Raw genomic sequence first — 17,246 nt, 5'->3', positions numbered from 1 at the left:
TACGCCACCAACATGAACATCACCAATGCGGTGATTTCAGCACATTCCCAATATTAACTTCCATGTGGCACACCAGCACCATACGAGCGACCGGTGAGGTGAAGTAACCAGCGGGGGACGACGGTAATCAACATGTACATCCACATCCAACAGTGAACCGTGTTTAATGACAGCGTCAAGCGCACGTGTCACTTCTCATGCCACAACACGCGCCAGGTCACGAGCACAGCGGCACGCCGTGCCAGGATGGGCCGTAGCGTGATGGATGGTTACAGCCTGTCAGTGTTGTTCATCCAAACACACCAGGAAAGCACACACGCGAAAATCACACGCTAAGTTTGTTCAGGTGAAACAAAGGCTCTTCGTGGGTCGTCATGTTTAGACACAGAAGGGGACGGACACACACACACACACACACACACACACACACACACACACACACACACACACACACACACACACACACACACACACACACACACACACACACACACACACACACACACACACACACACACAATAACGGGGCCTGGTGTCTGGAGAACAGAGGTACAGCTTCCTCTCGGTGAGCCACTCCACAAGGCCAATGGACCCAATCAGTGAGAGGGCTGTCATCTCCATACAGAATAAATCCATTCCTGAAACTCCATCAGGAATTCCCGCCCCCCCCCCCCCCGCTCACCCCCTCTACGAGCGCCTCCCGCTCACCCCCTCTACGAGCGCCTCCCGCTCACCCCCTCTACGAGCGCCTCCCGCTCACCCCCTCTACGAGCGCCTCCCGCTCACCCCCTCTACGAGCGCCTCCCGCTCACCCCCTCTACGAGCGCCTCCCGCTCACCCCCTCTACGAGCGCCTCCCGCTCACCCCCTCTACGAGCGCCTCCCGCTCACCCCCTCTACGAGCGCCTCCCGCTCACCCCCTCTACGAGCGCCTCCCGCTCCCTCCCTCTACGACGGCCTTCCCTTGGTCTAGCGACAGGAGAGTCAGGGTAATATACCAGTAACACAACCCTGAACTTGTTCCCGGGTCATAGCCGTCCGTCACGGCGATGACATCGCCCTCAGGCACGTGAGCCAATCATTAAGGAGTGTTGGATATCGGAGGAGGTTCAGATTCTGTACGCTCGGTGACTCAGAGAAAATGCCAACACAAAAAAGAAAACAAAAGAGGGAGTGATAAGACAAACAATGACAAGGCTGATGGATTTTCACTCGGGGGGGGGGGGGTTTCAGGGATCCTTTGCTGTTTGTTTATTTGTTCTGCTGTGTTTTACGACTCAGAGGCAGTCACTGAGGAGCTACGAAATGGGCCTGTGTGAGGAAGCGACGCCTAGCTGCTCACAGAATGAGAGAAGAGAAAGGCAAAGCCAACAAGGGGAAAAAAGGAGCCGTGTGTAAAGGGGAGAGATTGGAGTGCAATGAGTGTTGCGACAGCTCTGACTCCTCTGAGGTGACAGGCCTTAGTAATGGAATGGCAGGGAGGGAGGTTAGAAATACCATCCAACCAGGCTATATCCCTGGGGGAGTCTTTGGGAACAGACTGGGCTTGGCGATAACGTTTATGTCTTAGCACCGAATCAGAGTGTGTGTGTGTGTGTGTATATGTGTGTGTGTGTGTTTCTGTGTGAAAAATCCATTAATTAGTCCAATTTCTGAATAAATACATGCTAGATGAATGCTAAAGAAGCTTCCGGCAATAGTGACTCAAACATTACCTCAGTCTGCCGTGATTTTGTGAAGTGTCACCTCCCAGGGACACAGACTCACAGAAACAGATTAAAATACATCAAAAAAGGGATTAAAGAATCTCACCAGGCAAATAAATCTGCTTAAGACACCCTTAAATCCTTTCCAAAATCAAATCAAAGGTTGCAAGCTAAACATGTAATAAATATGACATGACAGAAATGACAAGAGTGTTTTTATACCTTCCGGCTCCCACTACTTTAGGGGATCCGTTTCTATGGCAGGACGGATGTGGAAGCACTGTGACAAGTGGCTTCGACTTTCTCTCTGTGATCTAATACTCGAAATGAAAGTAAGCGCGAGCACTGAATGGGCTGGGATGACCAAACAGGGGAGACGGAGACGGAGGGCAGGGAGAAACCGAGAGACGGAGGACAGAGGGAGAAACCGAGAGACGGAGGGCAGGGAGAAACCGAGAGACGGAGGGCAGGGAGAAACCGAGAGACGGAGGGCAGGGAGAAACCGAGAGACGGAGGGCAGGGAGAAACCGAGAGACGGAGGGCAGGGAGAAACCGAGAGACGGAGGGCAGGGAGAAACCGAGAGACGGAGGGCAGGGAGAAACAGAGAGACGGAGGACAGAGGGAGAAACCGAGAGACTGAAGACAGAGGGAGAAACCGAGAGACTGAAGACAGAGGGAGAAACCGAGAGAGGGAGGACAGAGGGAGAAACAGAGAGACTGAGGACAGGGAGGGACAGGAAGAAACAGAGAGACTGAAGACAGAGGGAGAAACCGAGAGACGGAGGACAGGGAGAAACAGAGGGCAGGGACAGTGAGCAAGCGAGAGGGGGGGGGGGGGGAATACCAGAAAGATTGAGAGATGGAAATTAGGTTCCTCATTATCGGGCGCCCCATCGTGTCTTGGTGGGGTTTGTCTGAGGGGCTCACCTCTAAGCGTCCCAAGGGGGGGGCGAGTTCAAAGGGCATGCAGCCTCGGAGGGAGAAGGACGGAAAATGTGGGAGCAGGCTATGCAGGGAGACATTACTCACGTCTTCCACTCGGCGCTATCGCCTCCCCTCCTTCTCCCCCATGTCTCCCTCCACATCCCCTCCCCTCTCAGTCTCCATCTCTACACACAGGCTGCATACATAAGGCTACGCGGGGCCAAGGGATGCCTCGATCTCCCCTTTCTGTGCGGGTAAGGCCACTATCACCCCTCACACAGGGAGAAGCAGAGAGAGATGGAGAGAGAAAGAGCAGAACAGAGTGAAGGGGGAGACAAAGGGAAACGACAGATGACAGAAAAGGACAAACAAAGATGAAGAGACCAGTGTTATCATGTGAGCCACTCCACAAGGCCAATGGACCCAATCAGTGAGAGGGCTGTCATCTCCATACAGAATAAATCCATTCCTGAAACTCCATCAGGAATTCCCGCCCCCCCCCCCTGCTCACCCCCTCTACGAGCGCCTCCCGCTCACCCCCTCTACGAGCGCCTCCCGCTCACCCCCTCTACGAGCGCCTCCCGCTCACCCCCACTACGAAAGTCTCCTTTAGCTTGACCATTAAAACAACGTGGAAGGGATGGATAAATGTAATGGGATGGATAAATGTAATGGGATGGATAAATGTAATGGGATGGATAAATGTAATGGGTGGAAAAATGTAATGGGATGGAGAAATGTAATGGGATGGAGAAATGTAATGGGATGGAGAAATGTAATGGGATGGAGAAATGTAATGGGATGGAGAAATGTAATGGGATGGAGAAATGTAATGGGATGGAGAAATGTAATGGGATGGAGAAATGTAATGGGATGGAGAAATGTAATGGGATGGAGAAATGTAATGGGATGGAGAAATGTAATGGGATGGAGAAATGTAATGGGATGGAGAAATGTAATGGGATGGAGAAATGTAATGGGTGGAGAAACGTAATGGGTGGAGAAAGGTGGCATGAAGTGGGCAAAGTAAGTGGAGGGAAATGGAGGAAGGTAGAGTGAAACTAGGACGTGAAAGGATAGAACCACATATCTGTGAAAAGCAATGTCAACACAGAAATAACCAGCGGAAATCAGTGGAAGAAGAATTGTAGTTTTATATGGACACTTCCCAGGGTTATCAGCATGACTACGGGAAAACATTGCAAAAAGGGGATAATGTTCTGAAATTGGGTTCCTCCATACTCAAAGGGAAATTCCACTATAGCACAGCACTTTAGGGCTGGTTTCACAGACACAGATTAAGCCTAGTCTAGGACGTTGCAAGGCTTTCTTTTTAGATCCTTTTCCATCTTTATAAAGTTCCACTACCTTGTTACATTTGACAGTTATTTTCTTCTCCCCATGGCTCAGTATCTAGCCTGCTCAGTGCATCCATGTGAGAGCTAACAAACTCATATTTTCAAAAACAATGCCAAAATGTCAATTTCCGCCAGGGTATGCAAACTTATGGGCACAACTGTATATGGTGTGTACCTTTGAATGCATCATGAATACAACCTTTTCTCAAACCTTCTGGAGACTTCTGAGCAAATCAGACTTAATGAGAAGTCAATTTATGATCGATTCATCCCGATCGATGTCCCGATATACGCCACAACCAATGTTCGAGGAAAAAAATATAAATAGCAGGTTTCCTTGGAACCCGCCACCCAACAAAAAAAACAAAAGGAAAATTAAGATTGAGGTTGATGTGCAAGATCAGACAACCACACGCAGCCAGATAGAGACTGAGGCAAAGAGAGAGACTGAGGCAAAGAGAGAGACTGAGGCAAAGAGAGAGAGAGAGAGAGAGAGAGAGAGAGAGAGAGAGAGAGAGAGAGAGAGAGAGAGAGGATAGAAGGAAGAAAGGGGGGTGGAGGGATATTAAGGCTTTTATAGAACAGAGAGGGATCGGGGGAGTGACACGTCTCCCTCCCATCCATGAATAATATTCCACCCTAGCATCCATCAACGCGTCACCAGGCGTTACATCGCAGGTCACGCCCACGGACCCATTTCCAGGCTGTTCTCCCCTGTAATGGCCTTCGCCCACCGCAGCACAATTAACCTTTTTATTGCCAACCTGACAGCGAACCCGAGACAGATCAGTGGTCAACGTGGTGTGTGTGTGTGTTTGTGTGTGTGAGTGAGTGTGCTAGACATTCCGGAGACACAGCCCACCCCTGCTATGTGTCTGGGGAAAATTGATTTAAAATCCTGCATCCCATAATAGTTGACCTGGATTAATGTTATTGACTGGACGGCTGTATGGTTTTATGGCAAGACCTGATCCTGGGCCCCAGCCTGCATCAAACGTGGGCCACACTGACAGACTGATGAAGGGCTGAGCGGCCTGGGGCTCATCAGGTTCCCCTTAGTACCATGGAGCCAGACACACGGATGTTAACGGGCTTCATACAAACGGGCTTCATACAAACGGGCTTCATACAAACGGGCTTCATACAAACGGGCTTCATACAAACGGGCTTCCACTCACAAGGAGGAACAGACACCAACATGTACATATCAGCCCTATCTTTCTGCCCGTCTTTGTCTGTCCGGCTCCCTCACTAAATGTCTGTCTGTAACCGCACGTGCGCACGCACAGGCGCGCACACACACACAAGCGCGTACACACAGGCGCACACACAGGCGAGTCACTGAAGCATGTCCCATCTTGAGGTGGATAATATTGATGCAGCTGTATGACCTTAAAGGTCAGGATATTTCCTATGATGATGGTGTTGGGTCAACGTGTGATTGAGTGGGGCGGGTGGGTTTGGAGAGGTGTGTGTGTGTGTGTGTGTGTGTGTGTGTGTGGGGGGGGGGGTCACATACAGACATGGCAGAAACACACACAATCCTGCGGGCTACAAACCAGCAAACGACGTCTAACCGTCTGATGTTATTGGGTATCCTATATCCCATCACGACAGTGTGTAAACACTGAAACGCCTGCGGGGAGAATCTGAACACTATGATATAGTAGATCATCACTCTGTCACCAAACCACATTGACTATGGCAACATTCTACACACACAGGAGCCAATGCTTTAAAGCCAACCTACTGTATTTCCCACAGCACAGAATATAACGTTTGAACAACTGAGTCTGAAAAACATTAAAGCATACCTCCGTTATTCATATCTTACGTGCTATAAATGGGATGCAAAAGGACATAAAAAATAAGAAAGTATATGTTATTGATTTACTCATAAAAAATGCCTTCGGTTTACGCACAAGAAATGAGAGAGCAGGATGGTTAAAACCTGTTTATTACAGTTCATTTTAAGAATTTTATATTAGATCATGCCGAGGCTTAACAACTTTCAGGGTGAACAAGTTATTTTGTAGACAGGGAAGCAGTCAAATGACTGGGAGTTGCATTTAAGTTCTAATGAAAACAGTGGAAAACCTTCAGCTTCATGCATCTTCTGGACAGCCAAATATGTTGAAAAGCGACACGTGGTAAATATGTCAAAGAACGACACAGGGTAAAAGCAAGTCGAAGAGCGACACACGGTAAAAGCAAGTCGAAGAGCGACACACGGTAAAAGCAAGTCGAAGAGCGACACACGGTAAATACGTTGAAAAGCAACATGCCATGTTTTGATGAACATGACATGGCAGACGTCAAGCCAATTCGATGGTTAGACAAATATAGTTGCGTTAAGACGCTCGAGCATTTAGAACCTCATCCCTAACAGCAAACTTGCCTTGACTAGCAATCATCCCATTCACACCTCCGTCCTCGGCAGAGAGGTCTATGCAGAAGATACGTTTCGCGCATGCGCAAGAAACAAAGTCACACTCCCCCATTGACTTTACCTAGGGGTTTCTAACCCAAACCGCTATCCGATTGGCTCAGTGGTCCCGAGTAGCGTCTAGCAACACCAATCGCTAAAGGCAAAGCGACAGCCGTGGGTGGTCAACAAAACTGCCCTGGGACTGGGTGTAAAGGTTACTGTGCTGAAATGGTATGTTTCACATTAAATAATGGGAACTGTAGTCACTCCTTCCCACCTTGAATATTTTTTATGGGCAGACAACCAGCTTTATAATACACGCAGTCAGAGATATCCTGATTGAGCTGACACACTCACACCTGAGAAAGACTCCAGCTTAGACTAACAGGAAAACTCTCTCCAGGCGTGCATCCCTATTCTCTAACAGAACAGGGAAACCTAATTTCATCCCTGCGCTACGCCGTCTACAAATTGAATTTCAGGGCGAGACCCATCACAAACACCTAATAATCCCTGCCGCTCTGAACGGCACTCTAGCCAAAATGAAACAAGGTCACATTGTACAGCCCTGCAGCATGCAGAGACCTCAGAGACCGCAACACCAGACTCCCAACATGTCATTGACCTACAGTCAGCAATGCGAGTTGAAAATATATTGAGGGGAAAAGCAGAAAGACGACTGTGGCTTTTGAATGACAAAGGTAAACAAAAGACAAGCACTTTTCTAAATGTAAGCAGAGATCTTAGGAAACATGAAGTGGACTTGACTCCACTCGCGATCATCACAGAGACCATTGGTGAAAAACCCTTGTTGTCCGTCTCGCTGCATCTTGGGTACACCTCTTCATTAGGCAGACTATGTCGTTTAATCTCTTCTCACTTGTTACTAGGGTTGTAATCCCCACCCATCCCAACCAGGAGGGTAAAATCAAGACAACTGAAATGCGCCCACCAGCATTTCTGAAAAACCCGGGAATATTGCATCTGTACCTATTTATTATTATTATTCCTTGCGTGACTCCCTGCAGCCTACAGTCTATATAAACCGCCCTCTGTCATACCCACACATCAACACACACCAGGACAAGGTATGGGGCATGCTCGGCACACAGGTCCTACCTGCCACGGTGAGAAGAGCCGTGCGGCTGGTGATGGTTCCCAGGCTGTCAATGGTGGCCACGCACTGGTATGTGCCCTCGTCGGGCTTGTTGTGCTTGGAGTGCACCACGCTGGAGATGAACAGCGAGCCGTCCGGCAGCACCCGGCGCCGTCCGTCATCGGGCGCCAGGCCCAGGAAGGTGCCGTCCTTCTTCCACTCCACGTGGGCCTGGGGTGCGGCGGGGTCTGAGGCGGCATCACCGCTGTGGGCCGAGCAGTTGAGCAGTGCCGGGGCGCCCCTCACCGCCAGCGTGTCCCATGGCTCCACCGAGAACCAGAAGGGGCTGAAGCGCCGCGTTGCCGTGCCTGGAGAGAGGAGGAGGAGGAGGGGTTGAGGTCAGTCATCCTGAAAGAAACAATGGCGGCATGCTCTTAAAGTAGAGCAGCCTTTAACAGGAAGCGTAACAGTAAGCGCTCAATTTGAGTAAGACAGTTTGTCGGAAATAAGACCAATTTTAATCGTCTTGCTCAGCGACTTTTATTCAGAGGCTGGCTATAAATGACAATGATCAAGTGGTGAAAATGGCAAATGCCTCATCACACAAATTGTCTGACGACTTTCTTCCCATCGTACATAACTGAAGGTTAAACAGACATGCCAAAAACAATTTTGAATGCAAACCATTTTAGCACAAAATGTCTTCCTGCTTTTTCACTACAAAAAAAAAATCAGGCCACAGACATTTACTGGCAAGAGGTAAGAGGCAGACAAACATCATACCCCATTCCCACTTTTCTGTCCTACAAAAGATAGTATTAGCTTGCTTGATGAGAGGGGAAGCTTTCTTTCAGCGATGTCTCTCTGTGCAATGGTCAACCTCACCGACAAGGATGGTGCCAAAGTCAAAATAAGTGCAATGGCTTTGCATGTGCCCTCATTCATAATTTAGACATTCACCCCTGAGTGACTCAGTGGTGTTGTTTAGATTAATAGCACCAATTATTATTTCTGCCAGGGTACGAAATATAAATAATTAAAGGGGTTAAGATAAGTGGCTGCATGCTAAATGTAGTTTAAAATATGCCTGTTTGGTTCCAAGGAGGCGACCAAATCTAGGGAGAGATGAATAGAGAAAGAAGAAGCAGAGAGATGAATAGAGAAAGAAGAAGCAGAGAGATATGAATAGAGAAAGAAGAAGCAGAGAGAGATGAATAGAGAAAGAAGAAGCAGAGAGAGATGAATAGAGAAACAAGAAGCAGAAAGAGATGAATAGAGAAAGAAGAAGCAGAGAGATGAATAGAGAAAGAAGAAGCAGAGAGATGAATTGAGAAAGAAAAAGCAGAAAGAGATGAATAGAGAAACAAGAAGCAGAAAGAGATGAATAGAGAAAGAAGAGAGCGATAGAGAGAAATAGCGAAAGAGATGTGGTCTGTGGCATGATCGCAACATCAGTTCTGACATTTAACTTCTGAGGTAATTTCTCCATCTCATGGCGCCAATTCCCCAGCCGCTGTCCAATCCCAAGGAGATGGAAGGCACGGCATCCATTAGGCCAGATTCTCACAACAATGTTTTGGGTGCCAGGGTCCAGAAAAGCAATAGGCTCCGTCCTCATGAGAATGTTTAGGTAAAAAGATACTGACAGTCATTTTGTTGTGCAGAATGACATTTGCGGAAAGGTTTTCTATGATATCTACTACCCTAACACATTGAATTGTTCACAGACAGCAATAGCACAGTGCATTAAACTATTTAATTCCATCCATGTTTCAACAAAAATTAGGTTTGGCATAAGTATGTGATAAAACATGTGTCAATAAAAAGACTAAAATGTGAAATCAGATCAAGTTAATTTAACCAGAAGGATTACACCTATGGTTTTTAGTAACTGGAATGGGTCAGAATAGTGTTAATGAAAGCTACAGTATCTTCCCTGAAGTAAAGTAATAACTGAGTGTGTGAACAGAAGACAAAGACAAAAATATTAATTTACTCGGTCGACTAAAATATTGGTTGATCAAGTAAACTGGTCTTTCAACCAATCGATCGGCCGACATTTAAAGATATGCCCCCACTGCTTTAAAAGCACACTGAATGACGAAATGTCAAATGACTCAAGAGGACCCAGATTATAATATCTGGCGCCAGAGTTCAAGAAACGAAACCAACATCCCAGATTCTGCCGTCACAATCCTGAAGTTGCTGTTAATTTGAAACAATCTCTGTCTGTGATAAAATAAATGGTTTAGACCTGCATTTCAGTTAAAAGTCAATCCGGTTAAGCAGCTAATATAACCCAGGGATGTTGTCACACTCCTCTGGTCTCCAGCAGAGTAAGAAGAACCACCTACTTGCAGCGGATGGAAAGAATGGCATTTAGCACTTTGCTCCATGTGCTATCACTTTGTGGGCAGTACTTGTCATCAAGTGGTTTAAGCTAGATTTTATTCTTGGAGAAGGAAAGTCTTGCAGACCTCCAATTTGAGAAGTAAAGGCAGAGAGTGATGATGACAGACCCACAAACTGCACAATCAGTCCACTGATACAGGCAAGAATCTAAAGTTGGATGACCAACAGCCTATTGATCCAACAGACCGATTGACTAAATCGGGCCACATCAAATGTATACATAATTGTGATTTTCGCATAGCCCTTTTTAATGTGTCAAACAGAACTTAAAAAACAGAAGATGCGTTCCTGTGTATTAGTTCCACTTTAAAAAAAAAAGCTAGAGCCCAATTTGCAGGAAAAAAGTGGACAGCACTCAGTAGGTTCCTACAGAAAAATGGCAGACAGTAACCACGGTTCAGTGAACTAAACTAGGGCTGTAACAACGAATCGATAAAAATCAATAACGTTGATAACCAAAATTGTTGGCAACGAATATCGTTAACCATTTGTTGGGTCTACATGAGACACAGCAAAAATATATATTTTGAAAGATAGCGGAGGCTGAGATGGCAGAAGCTACATGTACGCCAAAGGGAAGACGCGGACTACCAAAAACCAGTGTTGCCAGACATCGCAAGAAAAACAGGCAACCTGGACTGCCAAAAGAATCCCAAAACAAGCAACTTGGAGATGCAGACGAAGACCCAAAAAACAACACCTGTACACTTAAGGTAGGTGTACTAAAGTGTGAGAGAGGCGGTTGCTCTAATGATGCAGAGTACCTGACCTTTGAAGTGAAGTTCAAAATCCTACAATTTAGCAAACATACAAAAACATCCTCTTAAAGGAGGAACTACATTATAAGCCAACCTTTTTTCCATGAACTAAATACATAGTTTCTATATTTTCATAATATTTGTGAACACATTGAAGGCAAATACAAAGCTAACAGAAATGTATTGGCCATTGTTTGCAAACAAAAGTTAATTTATTTAACTAGGCCCTGAACTCATTGATGAAGAGGAAACAATCACAGCTAGTATAGCTGGTAGTAGCCCTGACATACAGTAGGCAGCAGGGCTAGACAGTAGATGGGGACGTTACAGCTTATATTCAAACTTGCGACATCTGAAAAAAAGCCCAGTCGCTTACAATAAGTGGAGATGGCAACCTTGCCAAAAATTTGAAAAGTATAGGACCACTTTACGTTGAAAAATTATACGAAATCAGTTTTTAGCAAAATTTGCAAGACAGAATTCTCATGGCACGGGAGCATGACTGTAACGCATGAAATTTTAAAGAGAAAACGCGTTGTAGCTGTGATGACAAAAAAACGTTTATATAAATACAAATTCTCTGCCTAGACAAGGGCACGCATAGTGGAATATTCCAATACACGCAATGTATTTTTACGTATATATATTTTTTGGTTGAAATAAAAAAAACGATATACCATGACATTTTTTAAAAGTATACCGTTTTAAGTCGTTTTTATAACACACACTCCTTCACACGTGTTTGTTGTGTACGTACTTAATCAAAGTGGTAGTACTAGTGTGGTTGGGCCCAGTCAGAATGACGCAATATATACTTTTTAGCCTACTGTTAGCAAGTGGAAGAAAGTCAACTAATTCAAGGGAAGATGGAATATATTTACTGAATTAATGTTACCTCCGCGAAAAATATTTGGCCACAAAACGCTACGTGAAGTTCAGCTGTGGAATCGAAAGGCGGTTGAGAGTGCAGAAAACAGTGAGTTAAGCTAATGGCATATAGCGGGCTATCTTAGCAAACAAGCTTCTCTAGACTGTTCCATCCAATAATCTCAATGTTGTGTGTTGATTAATATTGTCTTCTAGGTCCAATACACATCTCTTCTCTGCACGGTACAATTATATAATACAAATTCATAGTTTGTATTCATGGGGTTAAGTTTTTAATTGAGAAATAGTTCATCTTGAATGCATGGCGGAGTTAACGTTAATTCTACTTGAGCACTTCGAGGTAGTGTACAGTTTATCAGCACCGGCTAGCTAAGTATTCAACGTTACTAATGAATTAAGCCATTAGTGTCAAAAATTGGTGAGTTCTATATTTCACAACAATACACAAACGTTGAGGTATTTAAATGCATTAAAATTTGCATTAACACACAGTCTCTGTCAAACTTTCATGAGGTAGTAGCCTGGAATGCTTTTTGAAAACTACATTATGATTGATTAATCTAAGTAGTAATCGACAGATTAATGGATTATTGAAATGTTAGCTGCACCCCTAAACTAAACGGAATTTCACCAGTGGAACTGCCCGGTCAGTGGACATGGGTTTGAGAATGGCAGCGTTATGCAACACAGCCGCTCATTCCACTTCACTGCATCCATGAAACCTGAATCCAAAAAGCAAGGTCTGCTATGTGGTATAGGAAGACATTGAAAGGCATAAACACTTGCCATTTCTACATCATATAATACTATTTCCCACTATTCCATCAAAACAACCCCCGACTAGGCTGCCCTCATTTCCAATCCTCATACTTTATTTCTCTTACCCAATCACCGTTTGACAGGAACAGCCTGGAATAGGATGGCCTAGATTACAATGGAAATGGGAATGAAAATGCCCCAAATCTGTCCTCAAACACACTTACTAAATAAGTTAGTCCAGGGCCTCTGCACCACACTTGGGCCCTGGACTAAGGAACTCCTTACTACCTGGACTAAAGTGATACGGCACAATGTACCCTCTCCTTACAAGGAACAGTGTGCCTTAACTTACAATGCTCACCATCAGAGACATGCTCACCATCAGAGACATGCTCACCATCAGAGACATGCTCACCATCAGAGACATGCTCACCATCAGAGACATGCTCACCATCAGAGACATGCTCACCATCAGAGACATGCCACAGTTAAGCAGTTTGTGAAAAGCACTAACCAATCCCCACAAAACTTTACATCGTCTGTGAATGAAGGCCTCTGTACACACAATCCTTTCGGACCGGTACCCAAAACAACATGGCCACCACTGACTAGTGAACTGCGGTTTGGCACGTCAATGGATACAAATCAATGTAACGGCCCCTCTGGGTCCATAATGGACAGGTATGGGAATGTGGCGCAACTCCAGGCTGCATATTTCTCTGTAGGCCGGTGACAGATGGAGAGTCCGGCACGGAGCTGCTGCAGGGGGACTTTTCACCGGCAGGCCGCGGGCACCGACGCGTTCTTAATCATCTCCTCCTTCAGCTGCTGTTGGAACAGTGGGGATGTTGAGCTCTGGGGGTCTAAGTCATAGCATTTGAGCCAAAATGGCCACCGTTAGTGGGTCTCAAACAGAGGGCAGGCTGGCCATCTTGGCGTGCGGGGCCAGTAAGGCCCAGAACGTCCGATTGGAGCCGAAACGGCAGTCTTCAGCGGCTTTCAAGCAGAGAGAAAATATTTTCCTGGGGGCAAGTTAAAATGGCTGACCATCTGCTTTGGAGCACAGACACAACATCCCTAGTCAGCAGAACCGAGCGACTGGAGTACACCCACAGCACTGGCTCCTCTCCCTGTCACACGCTCAAACCAGGGTCATTTATCTTCTGAACAGTGCTGATGCAGGGAACGGGAGGAGGTACAGATGCCACAGATACACCCCTACGCAGTAACGCCCCGCTCCAGGCTAGCAACGCAGTAACGCCCCGCTCCAGGCTAGCAACGCAGTAACGCCCCGCTCCAGGCTAGCAACGCAGTAACGCCCCGCTCCAGGCTAGCAACGCAGTAACGCCCCGCTCCAGGCTAGCAACGCAGTAACGCCCCCCTCCAGGCTAGCAACGCAGTAACGCCCCGCTCCAGGCTAGCAACGCAGTAACGCCCCGCTCCAGGCTAGCAAAGCAGTAACGCCCCCCTCCAGGCTAGCAACGCAGTAACGCCCCGCTCCAGGCTAGCAACGCAGTAACGCCCCGCTCCAGGCTAGCAACGCAGTAACGCCCCGCTCCAGGCTAGCAACGCAGTAACGCCCCGCTCCAGGCTAGCAACGCAGTAACGCCCCGCTCCAGGCTAGCAACGCAGTAACGCCCCGCTCCAGGCTAGCTACGCAGTAGTAAAACCTGATTCTGCACCCTGTAGTTTCTCATGTATATTTACAATGTAAATGCAATGTGTGTGCACTGTAACCTATATAAACAAGAACTGATGTAATTACATGTGAACTGAAATTATCAAGGTGCTCTCAGGTGAAGTGGGGGGAAAAATTAAGGAAAAAATGCAGACTCCGTCTGAGACCCAAAGGAATTACAACAAAGCATAGCAGTAGCTGTAAGCATTTTTCACCACAAATTCGAAATCCTACTTACAGTGCAGCCATATATTCTTTAGGTTTTTGGTTATCAAGTTAATGAGTACCTGAGCAAAACACTAAAGACAAACTCATCAGATAGTGGATGAAACAAGCCCACCTCCAGCCAATAAAAAGCAGAGTGGTTACGGCAAATACGCTATAAATATGTAGTAAATTAATGTTTTATATACAACATATTCCCTAATACATTCACTAACCCTGAAGGCCAGGACCTGGTCAACATTGATTGAGAAGCGTCTGGAGGAGTGAAGGATAGACATTCAGCCAGGGAGAGACAACAATGAGGCCAAAACAACCGCCATCTGAAACTACACAAATAAACACATTTGTATGACAGCCAGAGCATAACCTACATAAAAATACTGCACATTGGCTAAATATATGGAATATGTCATTTCCAGCAAGAAACGTTGTGGTCTTATAATCTTCAAATATATAAATACAATCGGCCACAAATGACCACTACACGGTTTTAGAACAAGGAGATAAACAACATCGAAGATTATTCTCAGGCATGGAATAACGGACCAAAAAAATTATCTAAAACACGTGTGAACCCTGCTTGGTCACGGCAGGTCTTGAAAATAATTCACACAGGAGCAGAATTAGTTGGTGTGTGTGTGTGTGGGGGGGGGGTTGGCATAAATCAGAAATTAACCACATTAGAAGGTGCGAGAGGCCTGAGCTACTCTGACATTTTGCAAGGCCACCGTTGTTCTAGAAAACAAGGACTCCAGGCAGTCCCGGCCTTAAGAAAGAGCGAAGGGGAGCAGGCGGGAGAAAATTAGGTTGTCTACTTGATAAGTATGGGCTTTTACCTTTGTCCCAGCACCTCCGAAATCCACTTTGCTCACCAGTCAGAAAGGGTTTAGAATTGGAAATGCAGTCTGATATGGTGCTCCTTCTCCCCGAGCCTGGTGAATGGGAGAGAAATGGATCCACGCCAGAGGATCCACCTCATTTCAAGGTTTGTGTCCACGTCGGGGAAAAAATATATTTTAATATTTGCTGTTTGAGAAATGCCTTCAAGGACATTACACGTATAGCATAGGTGGAATGGCGGGTTACTTAGCCATCAGAGGGGTTGGCAGTTTGAATCCCCAGTCTGATGGGAAAATTCAACCCGGGAAGTGAGCTTGAAACTGGAGGGTTGCTGGTATCAAATCCTAAATGCAACAGCCTGCTGTTGTGCCTTTGAGCAAGGCGTTTAACAGTTGCATGGAATCTCAGAATAGCCCCCTGCGCCCACCATAGCCATCAGTATTAACATCTTACGGAGGGGTTGGGATGAAGCAGAAGAGACATCGTTTGGGCCATAAAATGTGATCTCAATCCAGCTGGGCAATGTCCGCTGTAACTAGCATCAGACCACCAGGTAACACGGTCACCTTTGTCTTAACCCCACAATCCTGGCCAATGAAAAGCCAAGTGAAATCTCTGTATTATCCTGAAGATTTGACTTTTCAAAGACCTATAAGCTCTGATTTGTCCATATTATACACAGACAAATGTTTATTACATTCTGGTCTGCGTGTGCTAAGATGAGAATTGTGAGATAAAGGGATTGCTTATGTGTAGAACTGCTGCAGAGCATCACCCACATATCGATGTCCGTTCACTCGAGATGCGGTTTATTCAGAGGTTATTTATTCAGGGGTTCTGGCGTTACATTTTAAATCCAAAGGGTCATGGTAGGCTATTCCTCTGCATCATAACTGAACAGGGCATTCCAAATATATTGCAAATTGTAATATTTTTTTTGCGTAAGCATACTTTCCCACACAATAACTTAAATAGATTTATTGTAAGTTGAAACCTCTTTCCTAATGCTTATCTGTTTTTTTTGTTGAGCTGCTGCTCGTGACCAACAGCTTCTCAAAATTGTCTGTGTGCAGCTCACGTCATAAAAAGGGTTGGATATAGAAGTTAGAGTAAGGTTAGGTTTAGGCATAACATTTTGGTTACTGAGGTTAAGATTAGGGATAAGGTTAGGGTTAGACTTTGTTATGCCTTCTGGACATCGTTCAGAAGTTTTTATTTGTACGTTTTATTGCTTGTTCTGTGGGGTTAGGGTTAACCCTAACCCTATCTGTGCAAGCACTTTATGACATCTGCTAACCAAGAAAGACCTGTACACAATAGATCTGATTGACTTGTTAGATCAAATCTTTGCTGTGCCATTCCAACCCATCTGTGGTGTTTTTGGTGTAGCCGAAGTGTATTTGAGGGTTTCATTTGGGCTTCCACCAGGTAACCGAAGGACCTTGCTGGCACAAATCATGTCAGCAAAAGTGACACACTGACAACTCCAGGAAGGGGGATTGAGGCCGAGGCTATTTAACATGGAGAGGCTCAGCTCATATCAACTTTGGGTTTAGTCACGTCAAACATACGCACATAAGCCCGGTTGTATAATGAAAATGTAATACAGGCCACTGAAATTCTTGACAGAACAGATTACGTTTCATACTTATCAGCAGCAACCAAGGTGAACCTCTCAAAGTCATGAGAAAATCCAAGGAGAAAAGCAGTGTCTCTACCCACAACACGCACGTGCACGCGCGCACCCTCCTCCTCCTAATCCTGCATTGCTCTCCAGCAGGAAAAGTCCTTCACTAACCCCACAAACCAGTGGACCAATGGGGGGGGGGGGTCCTAAAATGCGTTACACAGAAGCTCAATCTTCAGTTAAGGACAACGTTCAACGGCTTACCAATCTGTCTACATACAGTTCGCACGCGGCAAAGAAATTCTCCAACCCACGCCGGTGGTGCGCATCAGACCTCCATCCCTTCAGGACCCCCTGGTATTGTATTATTGGCTGCCGAGGAGACTGACCTTTAAAATAATCAACACGCTCCGAGCTTTAAAAAAAAAAAAAAAAAAAAGATATTCTAACATTTAAGGCCTGGCAAAAAAAAAGAAAAAGAAATAGGAATATAGATGTAATATATGCCCGTAACAAGTAATGGAGTCAGTGCTAATATTTTTTGGCA

At 45.9% G+C, this 17,246-nt stretch overlaps 1 protein-coding gene across 14 annotated transcripts in view; it reads right to left on the bottom strand.

The window, feature by feature from the left end:
* The window catches only part of neo1a (neogenin 1a), a 148,988-nt gene that overhangs the window by 82,527 nt on the left and 49,215 nt on the right, over positions 1–17,246 (bottom strand). For all 14 annotated transcript variants that reach the window (XM_034296677.1, XM_034296672.1, XM_034296676.1 and 11 more), the window contains exon 2: positions 7,536–7,880. In XM_034296677.1, the coding sequence (XP_034152568.1) occupies positions 7,536–7,880 (345 nt within the window). The remainder of the gene's footprint in view (positions 1–7,535; positions 7,881–17,246) is intronic.

This window comes from Esox lucius, chromosome 2, assembly GCF_011004845.1.
Source record: "Esox lucius isolate fEsoLuc1 chromosome 2, fEsoLuc1.pri, whole genome shotgun sequence".
NCBI lineage: Eukaryota > Metazoa > Chordata > Actinopteri > Esociformes > Esocidae > Esox > Esox lucius.
Note: the sequence above shows the minus strand (reverse complement) of the source record. Positions and strands in the feature narration are given on the sequence as shown.